At 36.4% G+C, this 26,623-nt stretch overlaps 4 protein-coding genes and 1 pseudogene across 12 annotated transcripts in view; 2 read left to right on the top strand and 3 right to left on the bottom strand.

Annotated features, from left to right (window-relative positions):
• The first annotated feature begins 2,364 nt into the window (after window positions 1-2,364).
• On the top strand, window positions 2,365-3,303 carry LOC129890268 (putative G-type lectin S-receptor-like serine/threonine-protein kinase At1g61610). The gene has a single exon (XM_055965847.1). It carries the CDS (start codon window positions 2,365-2,367, stop codon window positions 3,301-3,303), a length of 939 nt encoding a protein of 312 aa, XP_055821822.1.
• Window positions 3,304-4,177: 874 nt separating this feature from the next.
• LOC129888889 (serine/arginine-rich splicing factor RS2Z33-like) lies at window positions 4,178-6,221 on the bottom strand (annotated as a pseudogene). The gene is made up of 5 exons (XR_008766750.1): window positions 6,166-6,221; window positions 5,953-6,048; window positions 5,333-5,529; window positions 5,126-5,240; window positions 4,178-4,767 (listed from the first exon to the last, which is right to left on the bottom strand). The product of XR_008766750.1 is annotated as a serine/arginine-rich splicing factor RS2Z33-like (transcript).
• Window positions 6,222-7,911: 1,690 nt separating this feature from the next.
• Window positions 7,912-26,623, bottom strand: part of LOC129888880 (origin of replication complex subunit 5-like) — a 38,619-nt gene continuing 19,907 nt past the window's right edge. Inside the window, exons 2-7 of one of the 5 annotated variants that reach the window (XM_055963936.1) lie at window positions 11,641-11,863; window positions 10,616-10,983; window positions 9,592-10,448; window positions 9,086-9,502; window positions 8,348-8,663; window positions 7,912-8,237 (exon numbers count right to left, since the gene is read on the bottom strand). In XM_055963936.1, the coding sequence (XP_055819911.1) occupies window positions 8,184-8,237; window positions 8,348-8,663; window positions 9,086-9,502; window positions 9,592-10,427 (1,623 nt within the window). In that variant the 5' untranslated portion in view covers window positions 10,428-10,448; window positions 10,616-10,983; window positions 11,641-11,863 and the 3' untranslated portion in view covers window positions 7,912-8,183. Of the gene's footprint in view, window positions 8,238-8,347; window positions 8,664-9,085; window positions 9,503-9,591; window positions 10,449-10,615; window positions 11,005-11,640; window positions 11,864-12,448; window positions 12,833-26,623 lie in introns of those variants that run through there. The other 4 variants (XM_055963934.1, XM_055963935.1, XM_055963933.1 and 1 more) reach the window with 4 other exon arrangements.
• LOC129888882 (pentatricopeptide repeat-containing protein At2g37320) lies at window positions 13,837-16,395 on the top strand. Of its 2 annotated transcripts, none has more exons than XM_055963938.1 (2): window positions 13,837-15,995; window positions 16,125-16,395. In XM_055963938.1, exon 1 carries the CDS (start codon window positions 14,073-14,075, stop codon window positions 15,522-15,524), a length of 1,452 nt encoding a protein of 483 aa, XP_055819913.1. In that variant the 5' UTR covers window positions 13,837-14,072; the 3' UTR covers window positions 15,525-15,995; window positions 16,125-16,395. The 2 variants fall into 2 exon arrangements, with proteins under 2 accessions (XP_055819913.1, XP_055819914.1); XM_055963939.1 differs by having other exon boundaries at window positions 13,837-15,999.
• On the bottom strand, window positions 17,953-21,889 carry LOC129888883 (uncharacterized). Of its 3 annotated transcripts, none has more exons than XM_055963942.1 (7): window positions 21,789-21,889; window positions 20,433-20,780; window positions 19,667-19,745; window positions 19,451-19,538; window positions 19,217-19,325; window positions 19,071-19,136; window positions 17,953-18,431 (listed from the first exon to the last, which is right to left on the bottom strand). In XM_055963942.1, the coding sequence occupies exons 2-5, from the start codon at window positions 20,727-20,729 to the stop codon at window positions 19,238-19,240; spliced, it is 552 nt and encodes a 183-aa protein (XP_055819917.1). In that variant the 5' UTR covers window positions 20,730-20,780; window positions 21,789-21,889; the 3' UTR covers window positions 17,953-18,431; window positions 19,071-19,136; window positions 19,217-19,237. The 3 variants fall into 3 exon arrangements, with proteins under 3 accessions (XP_055819917.1, XP_055819916.1, XP_055819915.1); XM_055963941.1 differs by having other exon boundaries at window positions 20,433-20,752; window positions 21,789-21,888; XM_055963940.1 differs by lacking the exon at window positions 21,789-21,889 and having other exon boundaries at window positions 20,433-21,771.

The following is a 26,623-nucleotide window of genomic DNA, read 5'->3' as shown; positions in this document are numbered from 1 at the left end:
TATTCTATTATTTAAAGGAATTTTGATTATGATGTTTTAAATATTGTTGGATCTTATTCTTGGACAGATTTTAGGCTTTAATCAACAAATTCATACTTTGATTCAATCAATCAACCTAGGGGTGTCAAAATGAGGCATAATATAGGTAACTCATCCAATTCGTCAAAACTTTTATGGGTTGAGCTCAAGATAATTTGTATTGGGTTCAATCTTAACTCATTCAAGCTTTAACCTATTTTAAAAGAATTTTCAATTGAGCCTAACTTAATCTTCAATGTCAACCCGTTTTAAGGCTCTTTATTTCTATTGGTATAATGTATGTTCTCATATTAAATATATGAATTACTATCTATTTTATATATTTTAGGATTAATCTATCTATTTGTAAATTTTTATTTTTATTTTCTTGAGTTGAAATTCAAATTGTGGTTATAAAAAGTAAATAATAATATGTTGAAGTTATTGAGATTAAACGGGTCATGATCCAACCCTAATTTTAGCCCAATTGAGCCCAGGCCAAAGTAAATTTGGACGGTTCATGACCCAACCCAATTTTTATTTCAACCCATTTTAATATTCTTAATTTCAACCCAATCCGCCCATTTGACATCCCTAAATCAACCTATCGAAAGGCTAAATATATTTTATTTTAGGCCGATAATTAAAAGAAATTCCATTTACAACAAATCTTCTTTTATATGCATCATTTCCAATTTAGCATCATCACCTTCAATTATCATATATTCATAAGTTGAAAAAATGATCAATCTTAATCATTTAATATTTAAATTTTAATATAACATCTTAATATTCAAATTTAAATATTAGTGCACATCTTAATATTTAAATATTATTCAAATTCAGCTTTTTAAATTTTAACAAAAATTGTAACTCAGTTAGTTAGTTATCGAACTTTCTCCTTATTAATGAGAGTTTGATTTCCAGTTCCCTTTCCCTCACCCTAATTTTTTTTATCTAACTTTTACCTTATTGATGGGGTTAGGTTATTTTCCTTCACCTGAAATGACTGCCAGAACTTATGATTTGGCTGTTTTATTTGATTGTGTTTCATTATTTTCTCTGTTTGTGCTGATGACTTGAAGAGAACTCTATTTCAATGTCCATTTTTTGGGGGGTTGATTTCTCAAATGGTCACTCAACTGATAGTTATTATTCAGAAAATAATTTTCTCTATTAATTTTTTTTTGAATTAAGAATAAAGGTGACTTGGAATATACAATAACAACATATTTAGTGTAAAAACACAAGTGAGGTCTGGAGATGATAGAGTGTGCACAGACAGCTTGTCAGTTTCCAAAATCAAGTCATTGACCAGTAATGCGACTTGTAGAAGACTTCCTCCCTATACCTAGCGGAGTTGGCACTAATAAGGAGAGCAGAAATCAGCTACCGACCATTAAAAGATCCACAACTTTAAAATCCGCATGCAAAAGAGGACCCACTTATTCTTTGAGATGACAAAGCTCCCCCTAGATGCAAATTGCCGAATCAACGCCTAGACAGTATATGAGTGCTTTCTCTAATCGTATGTAGTATTGAATCCAATCCGGATCTCTTTCTAACTCTCCCAGTCTTAAGGTAGAGACTAGGGAGGCTTGGAATATAAAGAACTTTTATCATTTAAAACTAATTTTTTTATAAAAAAAATAATCAAAATTAGGGAGGTATTAACTAAACCCAGGATAACATATTATATTTTTCGGATTAGCTTATCCCATGTTTGGTTATAGATGTTAACTAAATCCATGATTAAAGTTAAATACCAGAATCATGGAATTATCTATCCCCTATAGAAGGTGAGATATCCTAGTTTTGAACCAAACTACCCCTAAGTGTTATAGAGGCAATTCTGAAGGGAGATCTTTGAAATTATTCCTTTCATTTATCATCATCAAAACATCACAGAAGAGTTTGACTTTCTGGTGTTATAACTTATAATCATATTTCAAGCATAAAATAATATCATTATTGATTTAACTATTTAGCATGTCCTTTTCACATTGGTTTATTTTATAAGTAACATCCTTGGACCTAGTCATATAATATCAGAAAACTCCACAAGGAGTATTTCAAATTTCTTTATTTTTGAGAATTAGAACAGACAGGCCTCAAATTCTGTTGACTTTTCGTGAGATGATTCAAAGAAAGTTTTTTTGTTTTTGTTTAACTATCCTCAGCAATCCACTAGCTCGATTAATCCATATTCGTCGTATTGTTTTTTGAGCATTATCATCTGAAATCACATGGCTAGAACTATTAGAAAGCTAATCATAGTCCTTTTAATTTCTTATCTATGTCCTTTAATCATGAATCCGATTTGCTTAGCAACAGACACTATTATCAATGAATCAACATGTTGTAGATGGTCAAACTGTAGTTTCAGCCGGAGGTATCTTTGAGCTTGGTTTCTTCAGTCCTAATGGATCCCAAGGGCGATATGTCGGGAGTAGGTACAAAGGATTACCAGTTGAAAAAGTTGCATGGGTTGCAAACCGCGAAAGACCATTAATTGGATCATATGGAGTACTTATGATCAATGCAAGTGATGGAAATTTATTCCTTGTGGATGATAAAAATATGTCAATCTTGTCTACAGAAACTAGTTTGATGTCCAATAACACAGTTGCTGTACTGACTGATCAGGGGAATCTTGTTCTTCGCGAGTTGAATAAATCTGTACTGTTATGGGAGAGCTTAAATCATCCATCTGACGCACTCTTGGCTCATATGAAGATAGGGCTGAATACTAGAACAGGGGAGCAAATTGTTGTCACGTCGTGGAAAGATGAGAAAAATCCATCATTGGGAAGGTTTAGCTCTGCTGTGGTGGATCGTCATGAACTTTTACAAGTACTTATTTTGAATGGCTCGTCGAAGCATTTCAGATCAGGGCAGTGGAACCGGAGAAGTTTCATAGGAGTGCCTAGCATGACTAAAGACCACCACAATGGTTTTCAACTACTTACAGATAATAATGGGGAGGAACTTTATTTTTCTTATGCTATACTTAATTACTCAGCTCCAACATTGATATACTTTGATTCCTACGGAGCAATAATTCAAATAGATTGGGATGCAGATGAGAATAAATGGTTAAGGGTACAGGTAGTACCTAAAGGTCAATGTGACTTGTATAACACATGTGGTGGTTATCTTGTGCTTACCATTTTGGGTTTTAGGGTTTGGTCTCTGACGTGGCTGCTTCCCCGCCTTGAGAACGGTGGCGAAACGCGGCAGAGCCACCGTAGACAGCGAATGAGACATTTGGATTGGATTGATTGAAAAATCTTTTGGCGGATGTGCAGAAATAAGATCCTTTTAAGACGTTTATATTTTGTCCTTATTTGTAAAATATTTGCAAATATAGTCAAAGGAATTCATTTATATCGATCACGAATAAGTGTTTATATGATCTTCTTTTGTTCGAAAATAGGATTCATCAACATAATCAATCACAATTGATCATATTGACATATTAAATGCTCTGGAGTTATTCTATTCAATCTTTTTTCTTAACGGCATGAACTTTATGTTCGATAGTTTGTTTATTTGATTGTTGTTGACATTCCCTTTCTTTTGCTCTTGTGTTTCTAGTAAATTCATATACAACAAATATAAATCAGCCTTAAAAAAGGAATTATTAGTGTATTTTTGTTAAAGTCAATTGGCACATTTTATTTGTGGTGAACTTGGAATTTGGATATGCAAGAAGATGGAGAAATGACACTAGGTGACCACTTTTAATGATGTTAATTTAAAATATAATCACGGTGTATAATGTATTTCAAATTTAACGACTTTGGCTTCTTCTTGTGCCACTTCCTGCAAAATATAACTTGCATATGGCTAGGTGAGAAAGCTAAAATTCTGGTAATGTGCATTCGTTTGCTCTCATTCTTGATTATACACTATTTAACACTTAACCATGATTAAGTAGTATGAATACTCACTTTGATTTGTTGATTCTTAAAGTTAATGTTTTATTAGGCATAAGAAGATGATCAAAACTTTGAATCATTCAGCGATTGAACGTTCACAGAATAAAAGACATCAACCAAGAAACGACAGATTTGGATAGTCTTGCTCGTAAAAGAAGAGTACTAGGCGTTGGCATGCTACGACTTACATAGTTAATGGGATAGATAACCATTGAAAATTCACCAAAGGCTTTGTAATTTCATTTAGAAGAGGTATTATATTGCTCAATGGCTAGTCTAGTATTCATCAAATACTAAGCATTGTACTAACATATAATCCCAAATATAGATGCAAGTCAATTCTTTCAAGTACATCTCATTAGTCCTCACAAGTTCCAGCCTTGACAAAATGTCCACAAAATGCATTCAGAAAGATTCCACCAAGTTTCAAGGTGATTGGCTGATTATGAAACTCACCTTCATCCTCATCCTTATCATCTGCATGGTTCCTCCGGTACTTGGGACTCGGGCTTCGGCTTCCACCATTAGCTTCAGCAGGGCTGTCATCATACTTTCGAGGAGCTGGGCTATCCCTACTAGGACTTGAAGGACTTCCACTTCTCTCTCTGGGGCTTTGGCTATAGGCACCTTCCTCTCTGGTTGGTGAAGGAGGGCTCTTTACTTCCATCGGGCTTCCCTCTTCGGGTGCTGGGCTGCACTTCCTACTCTTGGGTGGAGGACTTGGACTAGTCTTCCTTGGCTCCGGGCTCCTACTGTAGCTTCTTGATCGCTTCACCTGGTCGACTTGTTCTCTCTTTGGCGGGGGGATCTTGATTGACTGAAAGAACAAAGAAAAGAGCTCAGAAACATTTCTAATTAAGCGATTCAACACCATATTAGTTGAAGTTGAAACACAGTTCCTAAAGTTGAACCCAGAAAAAATTATTTGGAAATTGAAGTTGTCTACGCATGAATTTCACTTAGAAAAGGAGTAGAAGCTTTTGCAAATTTCACCTGAAATACTCCCAAACTAATTTTTCAATATTTCACCTTCTGATGATCAGTATTTGCAACTACTGACAGCCACATTCCAACTTACAAATAATGACTTCAGTATCTGCGAGTGAATTCATGGGTATAACCCGAGCAAATAGCAAACTCCGGAGCAAAATGAAAGGCATCTAAACACGTGTCAAAACTCACCTATAGCTGCGACTTCTGCTATAACTTCGACGAGGAGAACGTGAACGTGAGCGTGACCGTGACCTAACAGGTGACCGTAAATAGCTGCGATCACGTCTACTGCAATGAATACCACAAAGTCAAGAAACTCAAAAGGAAAAGATTAGGGGCAGAAAATAAAGGCGAAACTTGCTTCACAGAGGTTTAAGTACCTGAGTTTTTTAGGACTATTTGGGCATTTCCTTTCTATATGACCTCTTTCTCCACATCGATAACACTTGTTCTTCCAATCCCCAGCTTTGCAATCTCGAGCCCAGTGACCTTCAAGGCCACAGTTGAAGCAGCGGCCCGACCCAGGAGCAGGTCCTTTTCCAAGATACTCACGCGAACCGCCTGGTCCACGTGGCACCTAGAGAAATAACCATTATCCGATATCAGAATCAACCTAGATGTATCATAGGAAACCAAGTTCAACAATTTATTCATTTACTTAATTATTTTGTGAATAGGATCATGCGAGGATCAACAGTTACTACTACAATTAGCCTACTTCCGTTAAACCGGGATAGTGCAATTTGATGGTGGGACAGTGGGTTGAAACAAGAATCACCTTCCTCTTTCTTTCTTTTTTTTTCTTTTTTTGGGGGGGGGGGGGGGGGAGCAATAATGTTCAGCATCTATATATAATTCATCTTAAAAGGTGGAGAAAATAAAGCGCAGTTAAAAGAGAAAGAAAAGAGGTTATCTAGCAGCTTTGCTGGAGCCCTAGTCATTAGTCAGGGACAGCAAACTGACAGGAAAATTCCAGGAAATACATGTATGAAATACTTACTCCCTTGGCAAATTCCACAATTATGCGGCGTCCATCAATGTCACGGCCGTCTAAATAGTATCTTGCATCATCAGCATCTCGAGGATCACTAAATTCCTGTTGAAACACATTGTGTAGCAAACAAAAGTTTTTTTGGTGGGGATGGTTGGGGGATCAAAATGCTATGAAAATATTAAGACCATAATAAAGGGAAAACAGAGAGATGATACATACTACGAAGGCATAGTCGTGCTTCATGTCCACATCCCGTACTCTGCGGAAATGGTTGCCAGAAACAGTAAGGCCATCATTACTTACTTAAGCACAGGAAGTTCATGAGCACTTGCCGCTTCATGTCCACATCCCGTACTCTGCGGAAATGGTTGCCAGAAACAGTAAGGCCATCATTACTTACTTAAGCACAGGAAGTTCATGAGCACTTGCCCCTCAAGACGAACTATACACCAGTTTGAGATTGTTGGGAATTCCATAAAAATACGCAAAGACATTATAGAAAGGACCACCAAAGTCTCCTAAAACCGGGCAAGAAATGGAACCTTTCTTCATGCAAATGCAAGTGTAGATAGATTCTGCAGGCATCAAATGCTATTTCATTGAAGTCAACTCCCAATTTCTTGTCTTTAACCTTCTTTTTTTCCTCTTTTTTTTTTCTTTATATTGCAGTAGAAAATGGAAAAAAAAATTCTATTAAGAAAAATGACAAACTAGGAAGCTTCTAATCAGATGGATTAGCAATTCATCTTCTTAATTTGGGCAAGTCACTTCACCAAATTCCCTTTTTTTTCCGCTGTGTTTTCTGAGATTGGTGCAACTGCCTCCTAATAATTTAGATGATAAGCTAACTTCATTGACAAAAAGTCCTAAGAGAGACCATCAAGTAGTATACCGCTATAACTAATGACATTGTTGGTATAGATAAAATACTATTATAGAATAAGTAAAATATATCATGAAAAATTGATTATGGAAAAAATCATATTATTATAGTGAAATGTTATTATGATAAATGAGTATTATAATGAAATTTGACTGTACTATTTTCTTATATACTATAAGAACAAAAACACACACTAAATGTCATTGACTCGTTCTTGGGTAAATATAGTCAATACATGTGTATATAAGTAATCGTACGAATACGTTAGTTTTTTAATGCTAATTTTTAATGTATGTACAGAACCCGAAAATAGCTACACCCATGTCAACCTCATTTGGACATTGATACATTGGATAGGTCAACTAATTTTAACCCATCCAAATTCAATTGAACACTCACACCCATAGCTACCATTCCATTAAAAAACAGGAAATGTTACCAAGAAACAAATCCAATTAGAGAAAGGTAGCACTAAGAATCGGCTATTCCTAAGGGTTATGGACTTACAATGTCTCCCTTCTATATAGGTATCAAATGCAGGTATTTAACAATATTGAAGTCAATACATACACAAACTACCTTTGGAACATATGTATACGAAAGTATCGAGTAATATCGAGTCCCATGGAACCGTCCCAACAATGAAAAAAATAAAAATATCCCCTTTCCTGAGGACCCTTTTTAAGTCCATAGAACAGCATGAGAGATATCTTATATTCCAAGATCAACAGAGCATTGTAAAGATTTCACATTGAACAAAACACAGAGTACCTGACTATTTCCAGACATCATTGCACCTTGCTTGATATCAACAGAGTAGTAAAGCTATGAGCTGCGTGCATCTTAACTATTCCTCCATAGAAGTATTAAAAAACGGAGGAAATGTCCGGTTGCCACCTGTGGAGTTAGTTTGGAAGACCACAAAAGTACCTTCCAGTAAAATATACATGCTTCATGAATCTATAGCACCAATTACAGCAGATGTGACTGACCATGTTTAGGAATCGAATTTGAATCATTTAATGGCTGCTAAGTAATGGACTTCCTTAAGACTCTTATACAGGAAAAATCATAGAAAGCAATTAATCACTAACATGTTCCATGATAGTCAAATATTTCGATAGATGATACTGTTTCATTGTTCTTCATGGAGTACAACCAATCAACTTACACTTAAAGCCTCTCGCCACTGCGTATACTATAATGAGTGATACAAATAAGTAGAATCCTAATAGTACATTCACCATGCCACAGGGGTTGGTTAGGTGACGTCACATTGTTGACAGCATCATGTTCACATGTTGCTCTTGCTTGACATGCAAAATCATTTTCACATGAAAAGGCATCTTCTATATCATCCTCCTCTATATAAATACTTTGCCAGAGGAAATTTTAGACTCTTTGCAACCTGCAGAGTTTGAGAAACAAAATGAGCCACAATGGAAAGTGAGAACAGTTTCAGCAAATATAGACATTTTTTACTTTAAACAATCATGGAAACAGGTTTTGAAAGGTTACCTTAAGAGCCATAGCTTCAGACACCATAGATCGATACCGATTAGCGCCTTCCAAGGGGCAAGTTCCAGCTTTACTGATAAAATTGGCATTACACAGACTTGATAATTCCAAAAGAGCATCAGACAACAGTCCATTAGTCCAACTCTCTCCTTCCAATCCATCATGTCCTTCTGCTTCTTCATCAGGTAAGCATTCTGACACAGATACAACACACTGACATATGGCTAATAATCTTTCCAAGGGAAACGTTCCTGGTCCCTTCAAGAGCAATTCTTGCTCTACAATTTCCTTCTTCTCTTTGGACTTCTCCGAGCTCCTAAAAGCAGAGATCATATCTTTAGGAGTGTAAGGGCAAATGAAGTAATATAATCAAAGACAATTAAAATATGATTTGCGTCAGAAAAATGTGAAGCAATATAACTTTAAAAGGGATTGAGAATTTGAGATCATCAAATACCAGGCAGGTAAAATAACAGCTCCATACAAATTATTAAGAGATACTAGTGATGTATAAGAAGTAGCAACAGTTCAAATGCCCCTAAGGATCCACCAACAATCCTAATCATCAGACAACATCGCCACTTCTTCAAAACTTAAATTTCCTCAATAACTCCCATGAATGAGCCAATAGAATTTTAAAGCTTCATATGTTTCCATCAATACAGGCAGTTTGTCTAGCAAATGAAGGAAACTAGAATTGACAGCAATGTAAGAAAAACAGAATTCAGAATTACTTACTTCCTCTTTCGTTTTTGGTTACTGGAACCTCCAGTTGAATCAAACAAGGATGCATCAAGGGTAGCTGGATTTCTTGAAGCAAGGAAAGCACAAATAAGAAGATATTTGGCACAAACAGACATATGAAAGTCTATCTCACTGGAAGATTCACAAACTCCAATTTTCTTGGCAATGCCTTTCCATTTGTTCGTCTTAGCTGAGGCTTCAGAAGACAGCCTGCTTTCAACTTTGAATGTGTTGTTCAGGTATGGTCCAATATGTGGTTGAAGATGAGAAAAAAGTTTTCTTTTCATATCTTCACTTAGAACAATGCCTAAATCATCAAGAGGTTCACAATATATCTGATATAATGATGAGAATGCAGTCGATAATTCATCAACTCGCCTAGTAACTCGACAAAATGGCCTCAATACCACTCTGTATGAAAATAAAAGAGTATGTGTTATTGGTTGAATTTTTAATAAAGCCACCAAAGTGATAAAATCAAATTGAAAATTCAAACTTACTCGAGAAATGAGGAATATAGCTTTGGGTTTTTCTGGTTTTTCATTAAGATTTGATGAAGTTCATCGTCGGTGTAATCAGGAAAGTAAACAGGAACAGGTTCTACATAGCCAGTGTCCGAGTAATAAGTGTCAGGTGAGGCATTACCGAGAAAAATCAAACCCACTTCTGGCATTTTCAGAATATCATAGAGCTTAAAGAGAAAAGGCAATATGTTGGAACTCTTGTCCCATTCACGAGCAAGCTCCAAGTTATCAAATACCAAGTAAACCATTTTTCCCCTAGCCCTTCCCACCGACTTCTTCGAGCTTGATTTCTCCACATTCCCCGTCAGACTATCTAACACATTATGAAGAGCCTCCTGCAAAAGATTTACAAAATCGGAGGGCCTTTCACAGCGTTTTGTACTTGAATAACGATTGCTTTCATTCCTTCTATGAAGCAATAACTGATTCAACACAGATTCAAATAGTATCCTTGGGCTATAGCATGTTATACAACTGCAGTAAACAAATGGACGTTTTAGGTGCTTAAATATCTGAAGAATTGAACTTGTTTTCCCAGTCGAAGCACCTCCATATACGAAGACAGGAAACATTGGAGAATCCAAAGTGCCCAAAAGGTGTAACAGTTCAATTATTTGTGCACGTCTACCAGGTAAACTAGAAATCAAATCATCTAAACTAATTGATTCATCTCCATAAGCGAGATCATGTATTGTCAAAGGCAACAGATTACATGATTTTAACTTCCCTGTAGAATTTTTAGGATTCACTGTGCTAGACAATGATGCTCTAGTGGTTCTTCTGGGAGTTTGTGGAATTCCTTCATCACCCATTTCTTCTTATGTGCTAAAATCCTGGAAATTTCAAAAACAGCAATATAAACATTCAATTACAGGGACACGGACCTTACAGTTACATTCGAACTTCTATACAAACATTTCAGAAACTGAACACAACTTAATTGCATATAAATTCACACAAAAAAATGAAGAATAAAAAATTGAGAGAGATGAGGGCGCACCTTGCGGTACAGTTTGCTGGTGGTCGGTGAAAAGAAACATGCCGGAGTTTTGTGGTGGCCGGTGAAGAAGAAACGGAGTTGAAAAGGGTCTTTAATCAACCCTAGGTTTATGACAGCTAAATTTCCCACCAATATGAAAGATGCGACTAGCCCCGTCTCATGGTGCTTTTGTTAGGAGTTCTCCCTCTCCGGTATATTCATTCATGTCCAATAAACTTCAACCAAAAGGAGATTCGGGTATCAGAGTTGAGCGGACATGCGACGGGAGGATGCCCCCCGAAATCTGACTTTCAATTGGGAGTTTTCACGCCAGGAACCGCTTCGCCCCCTAACAAATGCCTGGAGGTGTTCCTGTCTGGCATGGAAATCTGGAAGGGATGGACAGGTTTCTGAGAGAAGGTTACTACGGTGGTCATATCTTTAAAATATTATTTTATTAATAATATTTTGAAATTTTAAATAATTAATATTTTATATTTATATACTTATTTAATAATAAGAATAAGTAATTGAAAAACTAATAAATTTATCTTGATTTATTTAAATGAAAAAGTAACTTTAAAGTTTTATTCACATTTTTTAAAATATAAAAGTTACTTTCAAATTAAAACTTTAAATTTAAGCCTTGATACCGTCGAATCTAGGGCTGGGCGTTCGGTATTCGGTTCGATATTTTCAAAATTTAGATTTGATAATTCGGTAATCAGTAATTCAAAGTATATACCAAATACCGAACTTTCAAACTTCGGTTCGGTAATTCAGTAATCGGTAAATTAAAATTCGGTTCGGTACGGTATTCGGTAATACCAAAATTTTTGCATCTTATAAGATCAACCAAAATGCAAGCACTTTTTTTTAAATGGATCACCTCCTTATGCAGTTGCAAGTTTCTGAAATCTAATATTTCAGACAATAGAAGAAAGGCCAAGTCTTCCCATCTTTTAATTTCTCTCTAGCTTCAAGCATACAAATGCTTCAAAAAATATATGCAAGAGGGAACACATTTGCTGGAGTCACATACTCACATTATATTTATTTAGAGCATGACACAGGAGGATAGATCCTGGCCTCCGACAGGTGAGCTGAATGATTGAATCTGATCTAATTACAAGATAAGTAGCCACAAACCATCTTAATTTTACTACTATCTGAGTTCCTAAAACTAAAAGGCAACAACAGCAACAAACAACATCACTCAACACCACCACCTGCAGCAGCTACACTACAGCTACACAGCCTACACTACACCTGCAACACACAACAACAACAACAAACAACACTCACCTGCAGCAGCAGCACACAAAATTTAGACGATTTGCACTTAATCCCCTGCTAAATCCAAAGGACACCAGCACCCAACATTTGACCATTCTAAAAGCTTTTTCATTAAACTATCAAATTAAGGATAATACCAAATCCTTAACAGATGAAAAGCTTAAACAAGAGTAACATGTTGTGTCTTGTGTGAGTCTTGGTTCAGAAAATGTCAATACAACAAATATGTCAATACAACAAATATGCGAGTCTTGGTTCAGAAAATGTCAATACAACAAATATGTGAGTCTTGGTTCAGAACACACAAGTCAGTGTGGTATTTTGCTGAGTGAGAAGCAATTCGTATATGGGTTCAGATTTCAGAACACACAAGTCAGAAATCGTGGTGTATAGATATATTTGTCCACTTTTTTCAACTAAACTCAAAAAAGGACAAAAACTTCATAATCTATTTGAAATGGAATTTAGGATACGCGTATTATTTGGGGGGAAAATAGAGACAGAATGTGAAGGAAGACTAGAAGAGGAAGAGGAAGAGAAGAAGCAAAGAGAACTTACCTTCAAGTGAAGCGGATGGCGGCGTGAAGCGGTGAAAGTGAAGGCGGCGCGTGAAGCAGTGAAGCTGATTGCGGCGTGAAGCGGTGAAGGAGTGAAGCTGAAGGGCTGAGTTGGAAAGTCGTCGTGCTGTTACTCTCAACTTGCAATGGAAGCAACTTGAAGAACACTTTCATGGGCTTCAGAAGTCCTTGAAGAGACGTTTCACTGAACTGGAAGACCAAGAGAAGGAGTTTGAGACAAAAATTGTTCAATCTACAGAGATGTTGGAGAAGCGTCAAGCAGCTGTTATTGCTAAAGAGCAAGCTTCACTTCAGAGGCTCCAGGAGAAAAGAGATGCAGCCGTTTCTGCCATTTCTATTGCTCTAGAGAAGCATAGGAACCTTTGTTCAATTGGGCTTACTGAAATTGGATGTAATGAATGAAAAACATACTTAATTGGGCTGTTAAGGACTGGGCTGGACTTCAAGTTAAATTATAGGAATGGGCCTATAGCCCTTTATGTTTTAAAGTCATCTTTTAGGAGGCCCAACAGAAATAATCGAACGGGGAAATTATAAATATCGAAATCGAAACCAAAATATCGAAATATTAAATTTTGATACCGAATACCGAACCGAAGTATCGAATACCAAAATATTGAAATAGCCGGTTCGATTCGGTAATTCGGTTTTCGATATTTTATGCCCACTCCCTAACTTTAAATTTACTGGTTCAAAATTTTTTAGTCACAGCCCACGAGACAGGAATGCTGGATCTAATTGATATTTCTTTGTTTAATAGTTTCTTGATTACCATTAATGTAGCAATTCAAGTCAGCGATTTTTTCTTTAGTGGATCATACGCATAAATTAATCTTTGCTAATTGGGACGATAAGTTTCAAATATAAATAATTAGACAAGAAAAAATAATTTTTATCCATCTTGTATTTGAATAAAATTATTCTATGAGAGAGAGATGCGGTAATTAACCGTAAAAATATTAGTTTAGTAGAAATTAATACATCTCGGCAACGAATGAGAATAAAAATAGAGGAAATATATACTGATAAGCTAGTGATAAATAATTCTGATCTTCACTTGTTTAAGCCATACACACTCTAGTCACATCGAGGTACCGCACGAAAAAAATTAGTACTAAAATTTAATTTAATTTATCATAATCGATTAACTAATATGTTGGTTAACTGTATTTTAAAATACGAAAAAACCCATTAATTTATCAAATTACCAATTCAGCAATAAAAAAAATTCAACAAAAGACAAAAACAAATTCACTAATCATTTTATGTCAAATACTATATGAAGTAACACCTAACAATAAAAATAAGACATAAAAATATATCTCATTAAGTTCCCATCGAAACAACATGAGAAAAAACACTTATCATTCATTGCTTGGATAACTCGTCGAAATCAATACAAAGAAAAACGCTTATAATAGTAAAAGTAAAACATGTAGATATATGAACTCGTTAAATTCCCATTAAAATCAACATAAGAAAAAACACTCCATCATTCACTGATCATCAGTCGATGTTGTCAAAGGGAGTGGCGATGCAAGTGACTCATACCTAAGTGGCATTAACTGACTTGGTGGGTGGCTGAAGCAAATACAGGTGAAGAAATGAGCAATCTCCTTTTTCGTTATGGTTTGAGAAAAAAATTGTCGCTCACCAAGATAAAGAGGCCATTAAAGGGCCAGAGATTTCTTGATATCTTAGCTCCAAAGCCAAATGTGATCAAGAATCACCAAAATTGTCTTCAAATCATTGAGGACTTTCTCCAAACAGATTCTGAGCAAAATTGTAAACACCCATTGGATAAAGAACACTCTTTTTCGTATTCAAAGGAAGAAGATTCAGTTTCATTGTTATTTAGGTTACATAAAGAAGGGTCTAAAATTGGGGTTAGTTTAGTATCGAATGCTATGAGTTTGTGCGCGTCGAAAAGGGTTTTTAGTTTAGGGATTCAAGTTCATTGTTTGGCGATTGTTAATGGGTTTTTATCCAATGTGTATATTGGTAGTTCTTTGATCACTTTTTATGGTAATTTTGGAGGAATTGTAGATGCGTACAAAGTGTTTGATGAAATGCCTGTGAGAAATGTTGTGTCTTGGAATGCTATGTTAAACGGGTTTGCGAAGGAGAACGAGTTGGATATGTGTTTGAAGCTGTATAAGGGAATGATGTGGTTGGGATTGAAGGTTAATGAATTTGCCTTTATGAGCTTGTTGAGTGCGTGTATGGGTAGTGGATGTTTTGGTCATGGAAGGAGTATCCACTGCCAGATAATTCTTATGGCTTTTGAGTCCTATGTACAAGTTGCAAATGCCATTTTATCAATGTATTGTAAATGTGGGGAAGTAAAGGATGCTATTCACATTTTTGAAAATACAAAGAGTAAAGATTTGGTGTCGTGGAACTCGATGATTTGTGGATATGGACAGCAAGGACAAGCAATTCAAGCTATTGAACTTTTTGAGGAAATGAAGAAGCAAGAAGTGAGGCCTGATTCCATTACTTTCCTTGGGGTGTTGTCTTCTTGCCGCCATGCAGGTTTTGTTAAAGAAGGCATGTCTTATTTTTATTCAATGGTTTATTATGGTGTGAAGCCAGAGCTAGTTCATTATTCATGTATCGTGGATCTTCTAGGACGAGCACGTTTTTTAGAAGAGGCTCGTGAGTTTATCATGAAGATGCCAATTCAACCAAATGGTGTTATATGGGGTTCCTTGCTTATGTCGTGTAGGCTTCAGGGGAACTTTCGGTTGGGAATTGAGGCTGCAGAGAATAGGCTTGCACTGGAACCATGGTCCACCTCTACCCATTTGCAGCTGATAAATTTATACGCTGGTTTAGGATACTGGGATCAGGCAGCTAGAGTGCAGAAGTTGATGAAAGATACCAGACTTAAAAGGGATCCTGGTTATAGTTGGATCGAGATAAGCAATCAAGTTTTTCGATTCACTGCTGAAGATATATCAATGGGACATATTAAATCAATTGCTAGTTTGGTGGATATTTTGGTGGATCACATGAGAAGCTTGGGTGTAGAAGAAATTGATTCCAGTGAATAGTAATGTAGAGTATGCACAATTTTGCATATGAGCCAGATTCTTCTTTTCATATATCAGGGATAACCATTTTGACTTGGGACAACAGCATGAGTGCAAAGAAATTGTTAAGAAAATGGATTTTGTGCTTAATTCAATTCCAAAAGCTAGCTCATGCGGTGAAGATTGCCGAAGACTGTACAAGAAGACAACAGGTCATTACCCTTATAGACTGCTAGAAATGGAAGATAAGAATCCTGTTCAGCAAGCAGTGGCATTTGTTAGACAGCGAGATTATATATGCGCCACTTTTGTAACGAGGGGCATATCAACTCTAAATCGCCAAGTTGAGGGGTATATTTGCTCCTTTCTATGAATTGCGTCATTCACAGCCAGCAGGTGGCAATAAATATGAAATTACTTTGGATGCTACTTTGATGACTACTCTATCAACTCAAAACCCCTAACACGATGATACATGCCTGGATTAACCATGTAGGTACTATTTATCCCTACAATTCTGTGACTTCTGCAGTCTAAATAGTTTGAGAAGTGATAAAAATGTACTAGCAACTGCAGGCGCTTTTTTTTTCTCTTCTTGATGGATAGCTTCTTTTTCTACAGTCAAGAAAAAACAGCGTGAAGATGGTGAGATGAGAGCCCCTAAGTACCAGAAGAACCGTTGTGTTCTTGATGCTGCCTTGACATATAGTGGTGGTGGTGTAAGAAGGTTAGCTGGATTCTTTGATGAAACTAGTTACTGCACTAGTTTTGCCTTGAACAAAACAACCTCAAATAAGAGCCAGAAGAAGGACATTGCTTGTCCATGGATCATCTCTTTCTGAAACGGTCTCTTTATTTTGTTGAATTACTTTAGATTGTGTGTTACAGCGTGCAATAGAGAAGATTTTTCAATACTGAATCTGTGGATTGAAAACAGGAAGGATAGTACAACTATTTCTTTGCAAAAAATGAAGATGATATAATCAAGCTACTGCAGGTTCAATTCCATCTTCCAGGTCTAGCTTAGGCCAGTGACCGAAGATGCTTTCCACGAGTCTCATTTCATCCCAGCTATCAACACGTTCAGCTTCCATCACTTGCCTCGCATGGTTATTATAGTCTTCATCCTTGTATCCGGCATCCAATTGCCATAACCCCTGTGAATCATCTGTGTAATGGCTGCCATGCTGAATTGCTTCACCTGCAAACAGGTCATCTGATTTCTCAAGGCAGTTTACATAGCTAGGTACGTCATCTCCCCAGCCGCCAGCAAAGTAGAATTCAAACTCTGCTAGCCAGTTTTTCATCCCACCATTATAGGGCAAAAGAAGTTCATACCCGTACGAGGTGTTTCTTGAGAAGTGCTTGTGTTCTTCTTCCTCATTCACCCAAAAGCTATTGTCCTCATAAAGTCTTGTCTTGATTGAATGGAAGTGGCTCACCATCGCCATAGCTTCCGTCATACCAAAATAAGACTCAAAGGAGCCACATTCAGGCTCACTGTATACTGAACTCGGTTCACACATGAGAAAATCACAAGAAGTCTAGAGTCACTGCCACACAATGATTTGTTTGTGCTTCTGCTCGAAGAAGTTTGCTATAAATATAGGCCGCATGTAATCTTTCTTCCCAACGAGCACTTTTTCTAATTTGGAAGACGGCTTCTTTCTAGCCTTTCTTCCAAATAAAGGTCTAATAGAGTTTGCGCTTTCTTAGTACATTGCCTTTTAGTACCAATCTGTCGTGTTACGGCACGAAGGTGCAGAGTGTGTGGTTTTTGGTTCTAATGCTCACCTATCAATTATCTAAGAGTAATGAACAAAAATACACCTAAAGTATCTCGGTTTTCGAGTTTCGTACCTAAACTACCATGTGTGTGAGTTTTCTACCTGAACTATCACCAACTATTTATTAAAATGCACCTCAACAATCAGTTGTTTCCTTTTCTTATCTGAAATATCACCATCATTCAGGTAGGAAAACAAAACAATTGATAGTTGAGGTATGTTCTGATAAATAGTTGGTGATAGTTCAGGTATGAAACTCAAAAAATCAGGATATTTTTGGTGTGGTTTATACCCACCCTTCACTCGTTATCTAATACAAAAGTAAAAACATGTTTGAAATAATGTTGTATGTCAACTACACCTTAATTTCAAACTAGTTGGCTCAACAGTATAACATTCGGCTCCTTTGGGCTATATTTTGCCATAGCATTCATTATAATTCAGATTATTTTTAGTTGGTTGCTGAGAAACTCTTAAAACATGGAATCTGTTTAATTTTACTTTTTATATGGAATCTGTTTTAGGAAAAAGAGGCAAACCGCCATGACAAAGAAAGGGGAAAAAGTTGTAGAAAAGCGTCTTATTTTATCAAAAACGAATCCTTTGCATGAGAATTGGTCTTTGCCCATTTCCCCTTTTGCACCAGAAAGAAGATAAGGAAACCAGAATCAAAAGAGTCATCACTTTGGGTGATTCAACCCACAGACAATTGCACCGCAAAAACTAGCTATTCAGGTATGGGACTTAAGTCGCATACTTCGCAATAGGATCATAACAATGAGTCCCACCAACCACTCAGTCGGCCCGGTTTGAACCAAGCAATGTATAGGTCATAGTTGTATAAAGGATACAAAAAGATGAATAAACTGAAACTTTTGATATAAAGCAAACATTATCATCATATCTACTCCCACAAATTCTGGTAAAGATTGGCCAACAATGAAATCTGACATTAGAAAAAACATAGGCACTGTATTCTGGTACTTTAGAGAGGATGATCCCGTGCTATATCACCAACATCTTCAGTCGACTATGATGATTTATCGATCTGCCTAACCAAAAGATCTTCAAAGTCTTTAAATTTGCGACTTACCATCAGATTTTGAGTATTCCAGATCCAATTGCAGCACACCAGTTCATCCTGCATACGTAGAACAGATTGCGGTAGAACATTATATAAAAATGACAACTTCATAGATCTGTCTAGCAACTACAACAAGCTGCAGCTTGAGAACCACCAAAATGCTTCAGCTGATTAAAAGCCTATAAGTTCTAGTGTAAACTCTAACAACTTGAGAAACTAGCAATTTATCAATTTGCTAAAGTGAGCGTCTGTTAGACTGTAATGTTCTAAATGTTCTACGCCTATGAATCATATTATAAAAATATCAGACAAATTTAGATTTTGCAGATGATACTATAGCAGATATCAAGAGCATTTCCAACTTGAGTATATCAATAAGCTAATGGAAATATAAGGAGCTAGTTAGACAACAGCAGAACAGCATCAGATGAACACAAATATCAAATCTAGCATTCAAGAAAGATGCTCCATAGTAAATTGTTTGGTTCACACTCTAAGAAATTCAAATTGTAGTGCCTATGCTTTAGTTCTATGTTGCCCGGACCCTCCAAAATATTGTTGCACCCGTGTTGGATACTCCAATAATGTATTAATGAGCACACAGACAGTTGTGAATAGTACCATCTATAGACCGATAAAAAGAAGAATCTATTCGGGACAAACCAAGGAACAAAATGAACAGATGTTACATCTTACCTGATGAGACACCATTAGCAATCACATCCAACAAGTGGAAAAGGAATTATACCCGAAATTCGTAATCTGTCAAGATGGTAAAAGCAAACCAGTGACTTAAGCACCTTGAACTAAAATCTAGTGCACCAAAGGAAAAGAGAATCTACCTCATGAAATGGAATGCAGAACTAAGTTGAACTCCATATTGCAGCATTGAAATTCTCCAATTCTTTTGAGCTCGATCCATATACCGCTTTAATTGTGTCTATGCAACAACTGCAATCGAATCATTTCTTTCATTAAAACATCAGTATCTAATAGAATTTCACTGGTGTAGACTCCAGACTTTCACAAAGTCGAAAAGCAGGCAAGGAGTAAATGAGAAAACATCAATGAATTACCTGCAAGCTTCCTTGTTGAACTTTTTCTTTTCAATCCCATACAGTGTCTCAAAGATGGCCGGTTCCACCCGACAAAAGTAGGGACGATCTAAAGCAAAGAGAAGAACAGAACAACAATTCAAGAAATTCACCAATATAACAAAAGCAAAAAATAAAATCATCAGAAGATAAATAATGATATCTCCAAAACCCAATAGGAAAGAAAGCAAGTTTCACCTGCATAAATGGAGCATTTTCTTGTGCTCTTCTCGAAATGTATGCACCATCCATCAGAACCTATCAAGCTGTTGAATAACTGAGAAGAAAAATCCACATATAAAAGCTTCAGACTTCATAGAATTGTCTGTTCATTTTGGAGTCCGAAAATATGTTACACAAAATCTATTACTTATATGACAACTTTCAAGAACTCAAATTCAGTTAACCACTTAACTCTTAAAATCAAATATTATGACTTATCTTACGAAATTCAATCATATCTGGACACTTTACTACAACAACATAAAAGAAGCATTTTCTACAGGATCCTGAAACCACCAGCCACCTGACCTAATTCATGATAAGCCCACCAACTTTCTAGCAAAAAGAGGGCGAAAAACCACAGCCAAAGCAGCACAAGCAAGCTTCTATTGCTACGTAACAATAAAGCAGGATAGCATTTTGCGTCCACATGTTTGAATTTGAGGGTAAAAGAGCTCACTTGTTATACGGGATCCGACACATCCAACAACTAGGTCTCTGTCCCAAACAAGTTAGGGTCCCCACTTCTTTTATTTAAGCTCATATCATATTTATGACGATTCATAATGAATTGGCAAGTTTTAACTTCCAGCTTCTATAGCAACCCCAGGACCAACATAATACATAAAACGAATAGCCATGAAAAGATCTAAGTCCATTCAAATGTAGCTTACAAAATATGATAAATGTGACATAAACCATCATATTCATAAACTAAACTCAAAATGATGGGAAAAAAAACCTCAATATCACGAGGGTCATCGAAAATCTCTTCAGCGGAAGGGAAGTTTGGCCCTTTTTCAAGTTTACAGCAGGCACCACAGTTCTGGACGCACTGCCACGTGGGTTCTTTGTTTCTACTGTTAAACCCTGACGTTGTTTTCTTGATGGTAGCCGCCGGTACACCGGGAGTGCTGGTGGTGGTTATCTTGTGCTTACCATTTTGGGTTTTAGGGTTTGGTCTCTGACGTGGCTGCTTCCCCGCCGTGAGAATGGTGGCGAAACGCGGCAGAGACACCGTAGACAGCGAATGAGACATTTGGATTGGATTGATTGGAAAATCTTTTGGCGGATGTGCAGAAATAAGACCCTTTTAAGACGTTTATATTTTGTCTTTATTTGTAAAATATTTTAAGCTTTCAGCAAGTAAATGTAAAACAACCATAATCTTTCCATATAATAAGATTCTAATGTACTCCTAGTAGCAAATTTCTCCTTCTCAAAAGTTGAAATGAGCAGCTTACAATATGTACACAGAATGATTAAACCATAACTTTCTTTTCGGAATTGAGATAGCTTGAACTTTCAAAAGGTACTACAACACCAAAAAGTTATTGGTGTGCCACAACGAATGAAGAAAAGCAAGCAGACCTCACATCAATAGCAATTCAGCAAATTCTCCACCAAAACATTTTTAAAAAAAACAAGAAAACAGACAATATGATCAGAACCAACCACCACAAATTTACATTTCTAGAAATCATGAGACTCTACAATCAAATTTCTTAACCAAAAACAAGCAAGAAAACACAAAAAAGTAGACAAAACAACCACCACAAATTCACAATTTTAGAAATCACGAGACTTTACAATCAAAATTTCTACCCAGAAAACAACAAGAAAACATAAAAAAGCAGACAGAACAACCAACACAATTCACATATCTAGAAACCATAACTCCTAGTCAATCAAATCCCAATCAAACAAATTCAACAATTTCAAGGGCACAAGGCCAAAAGCTTCAGTTTTTTTCTTAATTGTTGACAGGAAAAATCCTACACAACTTCTCACTATTAGAAATCACATGAAACCCTTTTAAACTAGTCCAACCCAGAACAAAATTTCCAAAAAATTGGACAAAATGCTATAAAAAAACACAGCTTTATATACCCCCAGTATTAACCAAAATTCAACAAATACCCACAAACCAAAAAAATAAATTAATTCAACCTACAGCAAACAACAAAAAAAAAACAGCATTTCAAATAGCCACCACAATTTCTCACTAATACAAATAAGGAATCCCTAAAAATCAATAATTTTAGAGCAATTATAGAAAAATTAAAATTAACGAATATTAAGTTTTAAAAAAAATTACCCAAATGGGGAAATTCCTTTGAAACTCTTCTTGGCTGCTTATCGAAAACCCTGTAAAAGAAAGACGACGACAGTCTTATTATCGAGCGTTATCTTTTCTTGAACCGACGGAGAAAATGAACGGCTCAGATTTGAGTTTTATATATCGGACAGTCAAAATTGATTGTGGCACAAAATTAGTTTAAGGTTTACGGGGCCCATTTTATTGAGCCCAAAATGAAAATTGTTTGGGTGGCGGTTAGTATCGTATGTAAAATTACGCGGATAAGCAAATATATATTAGTTAATCAGCTAATATATCTATAATTTGAATTAATTATGACTTGCGGCAAACATCTAGCTGTAATTACAGTTTGAATTTTGTATAATTCGCGCGATTTAAATTTTAATATTAGTGCACATCTTAATATTTAAATATTATTCAAATTCAGCTTTTTAAATTTTAATAAAAATTGTAGCTCAGTTAGTTAGTTATCGAACTTTCTCCTTATTAATTAGAGTTTGATTTCCAGTTCCCTTTCCCTCACCCTAATTTTTTTTATCTAACTTTTACCTTATTGATGGGGTTAGGTTATTTTCCTTCACCTGAAATGATTGCCAGAACTTATGATTTGACTGTTTTATTTGATTGTGTTTCATTATTTTCTCTGTTTGTGCTGATGACTTGAAGAGAACTCTATTTCAATGTCCATTTTTTGGGGGTTGATTTCTCAAATGGTCACTCAACTGATAGTTATTATTCAGAAAATAATTTTCTCTATTAATTTTTTCTTTGAATTTAGAATAAAGGTGACTTGGAATATACAATAACAACATATCTAGTGTAAAAACACAAGTGAGGTCTAGAGATGATAGAGTGTGCACAGACATCTTGTCAGTTTCCAAAATCAAGTCATTAACCAGTAATGCGACTTGTAGAAGACTTCCTCCCTATACCTAGCGGAGTTGGCACTAATAAGGAGAGCAGAAATCAGCTACCGACCATTAAAAGATCCACAACTTTAAAATCCGCATGCAAAAGAGGACCCACTTATTCTTTGAGATGACAAAGCTCCCCCTAGATGCAAATTGCCGAATCAACGCCTAGACAGTATATGAGTGTTTTCTCTAATCGTATGTAGTATTGAATCCAATCCGGATCTCTTTCTAACTCTCCCAGTCTTAAGGTAGAGACTAGAGAGGCTTGGAATATAAAGAACTTTTATCATTTAAAATTAATTTTTTTATAAAAAAAAATAATCAAAATTAGGGAGGTATTAACTAAACCCAGGATAACATATTATATTTTTCGGATTAGCTTATCCCATGTTTGGTTATAGATGTTAACTAAATCCATGATTAAAGTTAAATACCAGAATCATGGAATTATCTATCCCCTATAGAAGGTGAGATATCCTAGTTTTGAACCAAACTACCCCTAAGTGTTATAGAGGCAATTCTGAAGGGAGATGTTTGAAATTATTCCTTTCATTTATCAACATCAAAACATCACAGAAGAGTTTGACTTTCTGGTGTTATAACTTATAATCATATTTCAAGCATAAAATAATATCATTATTGATTTAACTATTTAGCATGTCCTTTTCACATTGGTTTATTTTATAAGTAACATCCTTGGACCTGTTGGGGGGAGTTTGCACCACAACTAAAGTTTGATATGATGAAAATAATGAAAATAAATTGGACACGAGAATTTTACGTGGAAACCCCTCTAAATGATAGAAGGGAAAAACCACGGGGTAAAAGAATCTCACTATTTTAATATGGAGTACACAACTCTCAAATACAAGGAGAAAACAACAATAAACACTTCTCTCTTGTAAAAGGAACAACTACTAAAGAGGACACTCAAGACTACAATATTTATCTTGGTGTATAACTCTCTTTGTATTCTTATTCTCTCTTTCTGGGATGGGATAAATGAGGGCAAGAGGTCTTCTATTTATAGGAAACTAGAAACGCGTAAAATCCGCGTATTGAACCTCCCTTTTTGACTACGCGTTCAAAACGCATTTTGTTTCTTTTTTGACTACGCGTTCAAAATGCATTTTGTTGACTACGCGTTCAAAACGCGTTTTGACTATCTTGCATTCTCCCACTTGAAGATTTAATTGAGAATCAATTAAGTCTTCACACCATCCTTTCTACCGAATTACTGCAATATTACGTTTCTGCTAGGCCAATAGAAGATCGACACTATATGAACTTATTACTGTTGATCGGCTTCGTAAACATATCTGCCAGGTTGTCATTAGTGTGAATTTTCTGAATATCCACACTACCTTCTTCCACATTCTCACGAACAAAGTGATACTGAACTCGTATGTGCTTTGTTCTTGAATGAAATGCCGGATTCTTTGCAAGATGTAAAGCGCTCTGACTGTCATAAAATAGAGTAATCTTCTCTTGTTTATGCCCGAGCTCCTCCAGTAACATCTGCATCCATATTGCTTCTTTGCTAGCTTGTGTAGCTGCTACATATTCTGCTTCCGTCGTAGATGTTGCCATGATAGATTGCAGTTTTGAAACCCAGCTTACAGCTCCTCCAGCAAAAGTAAACACATAACCTGTGGTGGACTTACTTTTATCAAGATCACCTGCATAATCTGAATCAACATAACCTTTAACAGTAAAGTCTGATCCTCCATAACACATTGTAACATCTGAGGTACCGTTGATGTATCTCAGGATCCTCTTAACAGTGTTCCAATGCTCTCTACCAGGATTAGCCATGTATCAACTAACCACTCCCACTGCTTGTGCAATGTCAGGTCTTGTACATACCATAGCGAACATTAAACTTCCCACTGCTGATGCATACGGTACTCGAGACATCTTCATCCTCTCTGCTTCATTGCTAGGACACATACTTGAGGATAACTTGAAATTAATAGGAAGTGGGTAGAAATTGACTTACAGTCTTGCATCTTGAAGCCTTTCAAGATTTTCTTCAAGTAGTTCTTTTGAGAAAGCCAAATCTTCCTATTATTTCTGTCTCGGTGAATTTGCATCCCTAGAATCTTATTTGTTGGTTCCAAGTCCTTCATTTCAAACTCCCTAGCCAACTGTGCCTTTAAATTTGTGAGACGATCTTTGTTGGGGTCTGCTACCAACATGTCGTCAACATACAACAGCAAAATAACAAAATCTTCATCACCAAATCTCTTGTAATAAACACAAGGATTTGTACTATGTCTGTTGTATCCAAGGCTTATAATGAAGGAATCAAATCTCTTATACCAATATCTCGGCGCCTGTTTGAGACCGTATAGAGATTTGTTCAACCTGCAAACCAAGTTCTCTTTTTCCTGTTCTTCAAAACCTTCTGGTTGGAGCATATAAATTTCTTCTTCAAGTTCTCCATGAAGAAATGCAGTTTTGACATCTAACTGCTCCAAGTACAAGTCAAATGTAGCACACATCGCCAGGACCACTCGAATTGTTGTGAGTCAAACCACCGGAGAAAATATCTCATTGAAGTCTATACCTTCTTTCTGAGCGAATCCTTTCACCACCAATCTTACACGATACTTCTCCACTTGATCATTACCATTGCGTTTGATCTTGTAGACCCATTTGTTTCCAATGGCCTTCCTTCCTTGTGGTAATTGAACAAGATCCCATGTTTTATTTTTATGAAGAGCTTCAATTTCTTCTTGCATTGTTGTCACCCACAAAGATGATTCTTGGCCTTTCATTGCCTCGTGAAAAGTTGAAGGCTCTCCATCTTCTGTTAGTAGACAGTATGCAATATTACTCTCCATAGAATAATCTGAGTGCCAAGCTGGTTCTCTTCTCTCCCTAGTTGACCGTCGAACTTCTGGAGTTTCGATCTCAGTTTGCTCTTGTTCTTCGTGCTCTGATACTGCTTCAGAAGAAACTGAAACTTCTTCTATTTCTTCAACTTCAACTGTAGTAGTCTCTGATTTTTCTTTTGAAGTGCTACCTTTTTTTGCTTGTATCTTGCTTTCAACAAATACAACATCTCTACTGATTACCACCTTGCGGGCTGTGGGATCCCACAAGCGATACCCCTTGACTCCATCAACGTACCCTAAGAAAATGCATTCCCTGGATTTTGGATCCAACTTTGATTTTTCTTGGGTGTTGTACATAACATAAGCAGGACTTCCGAATATATGTAAGCGAGAATAATCAGCTGGTTTTCCTGTCCACATCTCCATTGGCGTTTTCAGATCAATTGCGGTTGATGGTGACCGATTGATCACATAACAGGCGGTTTTGACTGCTTCTGCCCAGAATGGTTTTTCCAACCCTGCAGTTGCCAACATAGCTCTTGTCCGTTTCAACAAGGTTCTGTTCATCCGCTCTGCTACTCCATTTTGTTGTGGAGTATATGCCACCGTGAACTGCCGTTTAATACCTTCTTGTTTACAAAAGTTATTAAATTCATTACCAGTGTATTCTCCTCCATTATCTGTCCTCAAACACTTGATCTTTTTCTCGGATTCAAGTTCCACCCGCGCTTTGAATTCTTTGAAAACTGAGAAAACATCTGCCTTCCTCTTGATTGGATACACCCAACTTCTCCTAGAGTAATTGTCGATAAATGACACGAAATATTTCGCTCCTCCTAGAGACTCCACCGGTGCTTGCCAGACATCAGAGTGAACCAGATCTAGTATTTCCTTGCTTTTAGCAGAGGAACTGCTAAACTTCAGTCTATTTTGCTTACTGGTAACACAATGCTCACAAAAGGGTAGTGAAACCTTTTTGAGCCCTGAAAGAAGTTTTTGCTCAGCAAGAATTTTCAAACCTCGTTCCGACATATGGCCAAGTTTACGATGCCACATCATCGTTGATTCTTCAAATGAA

The sequence above is a fragment of the Solanum dulcamara genome, chromosome 5, assembly GCF_947179165.1.
Source record: "Solanum dulcamara chromosome 5, daSolDulc1.2, whole genome shotgun sequence".
NCBI lineage: Eukaryota > Viridiplantae > Streptophyta > Magnoliopsida > Solanales > Solanaceae > Solanum > Solanum dulcamara.
Note: the sequence above shows the minus strand (reverse complement) of the source record. Positions and strands in the feature narration are given on the sequence as shown.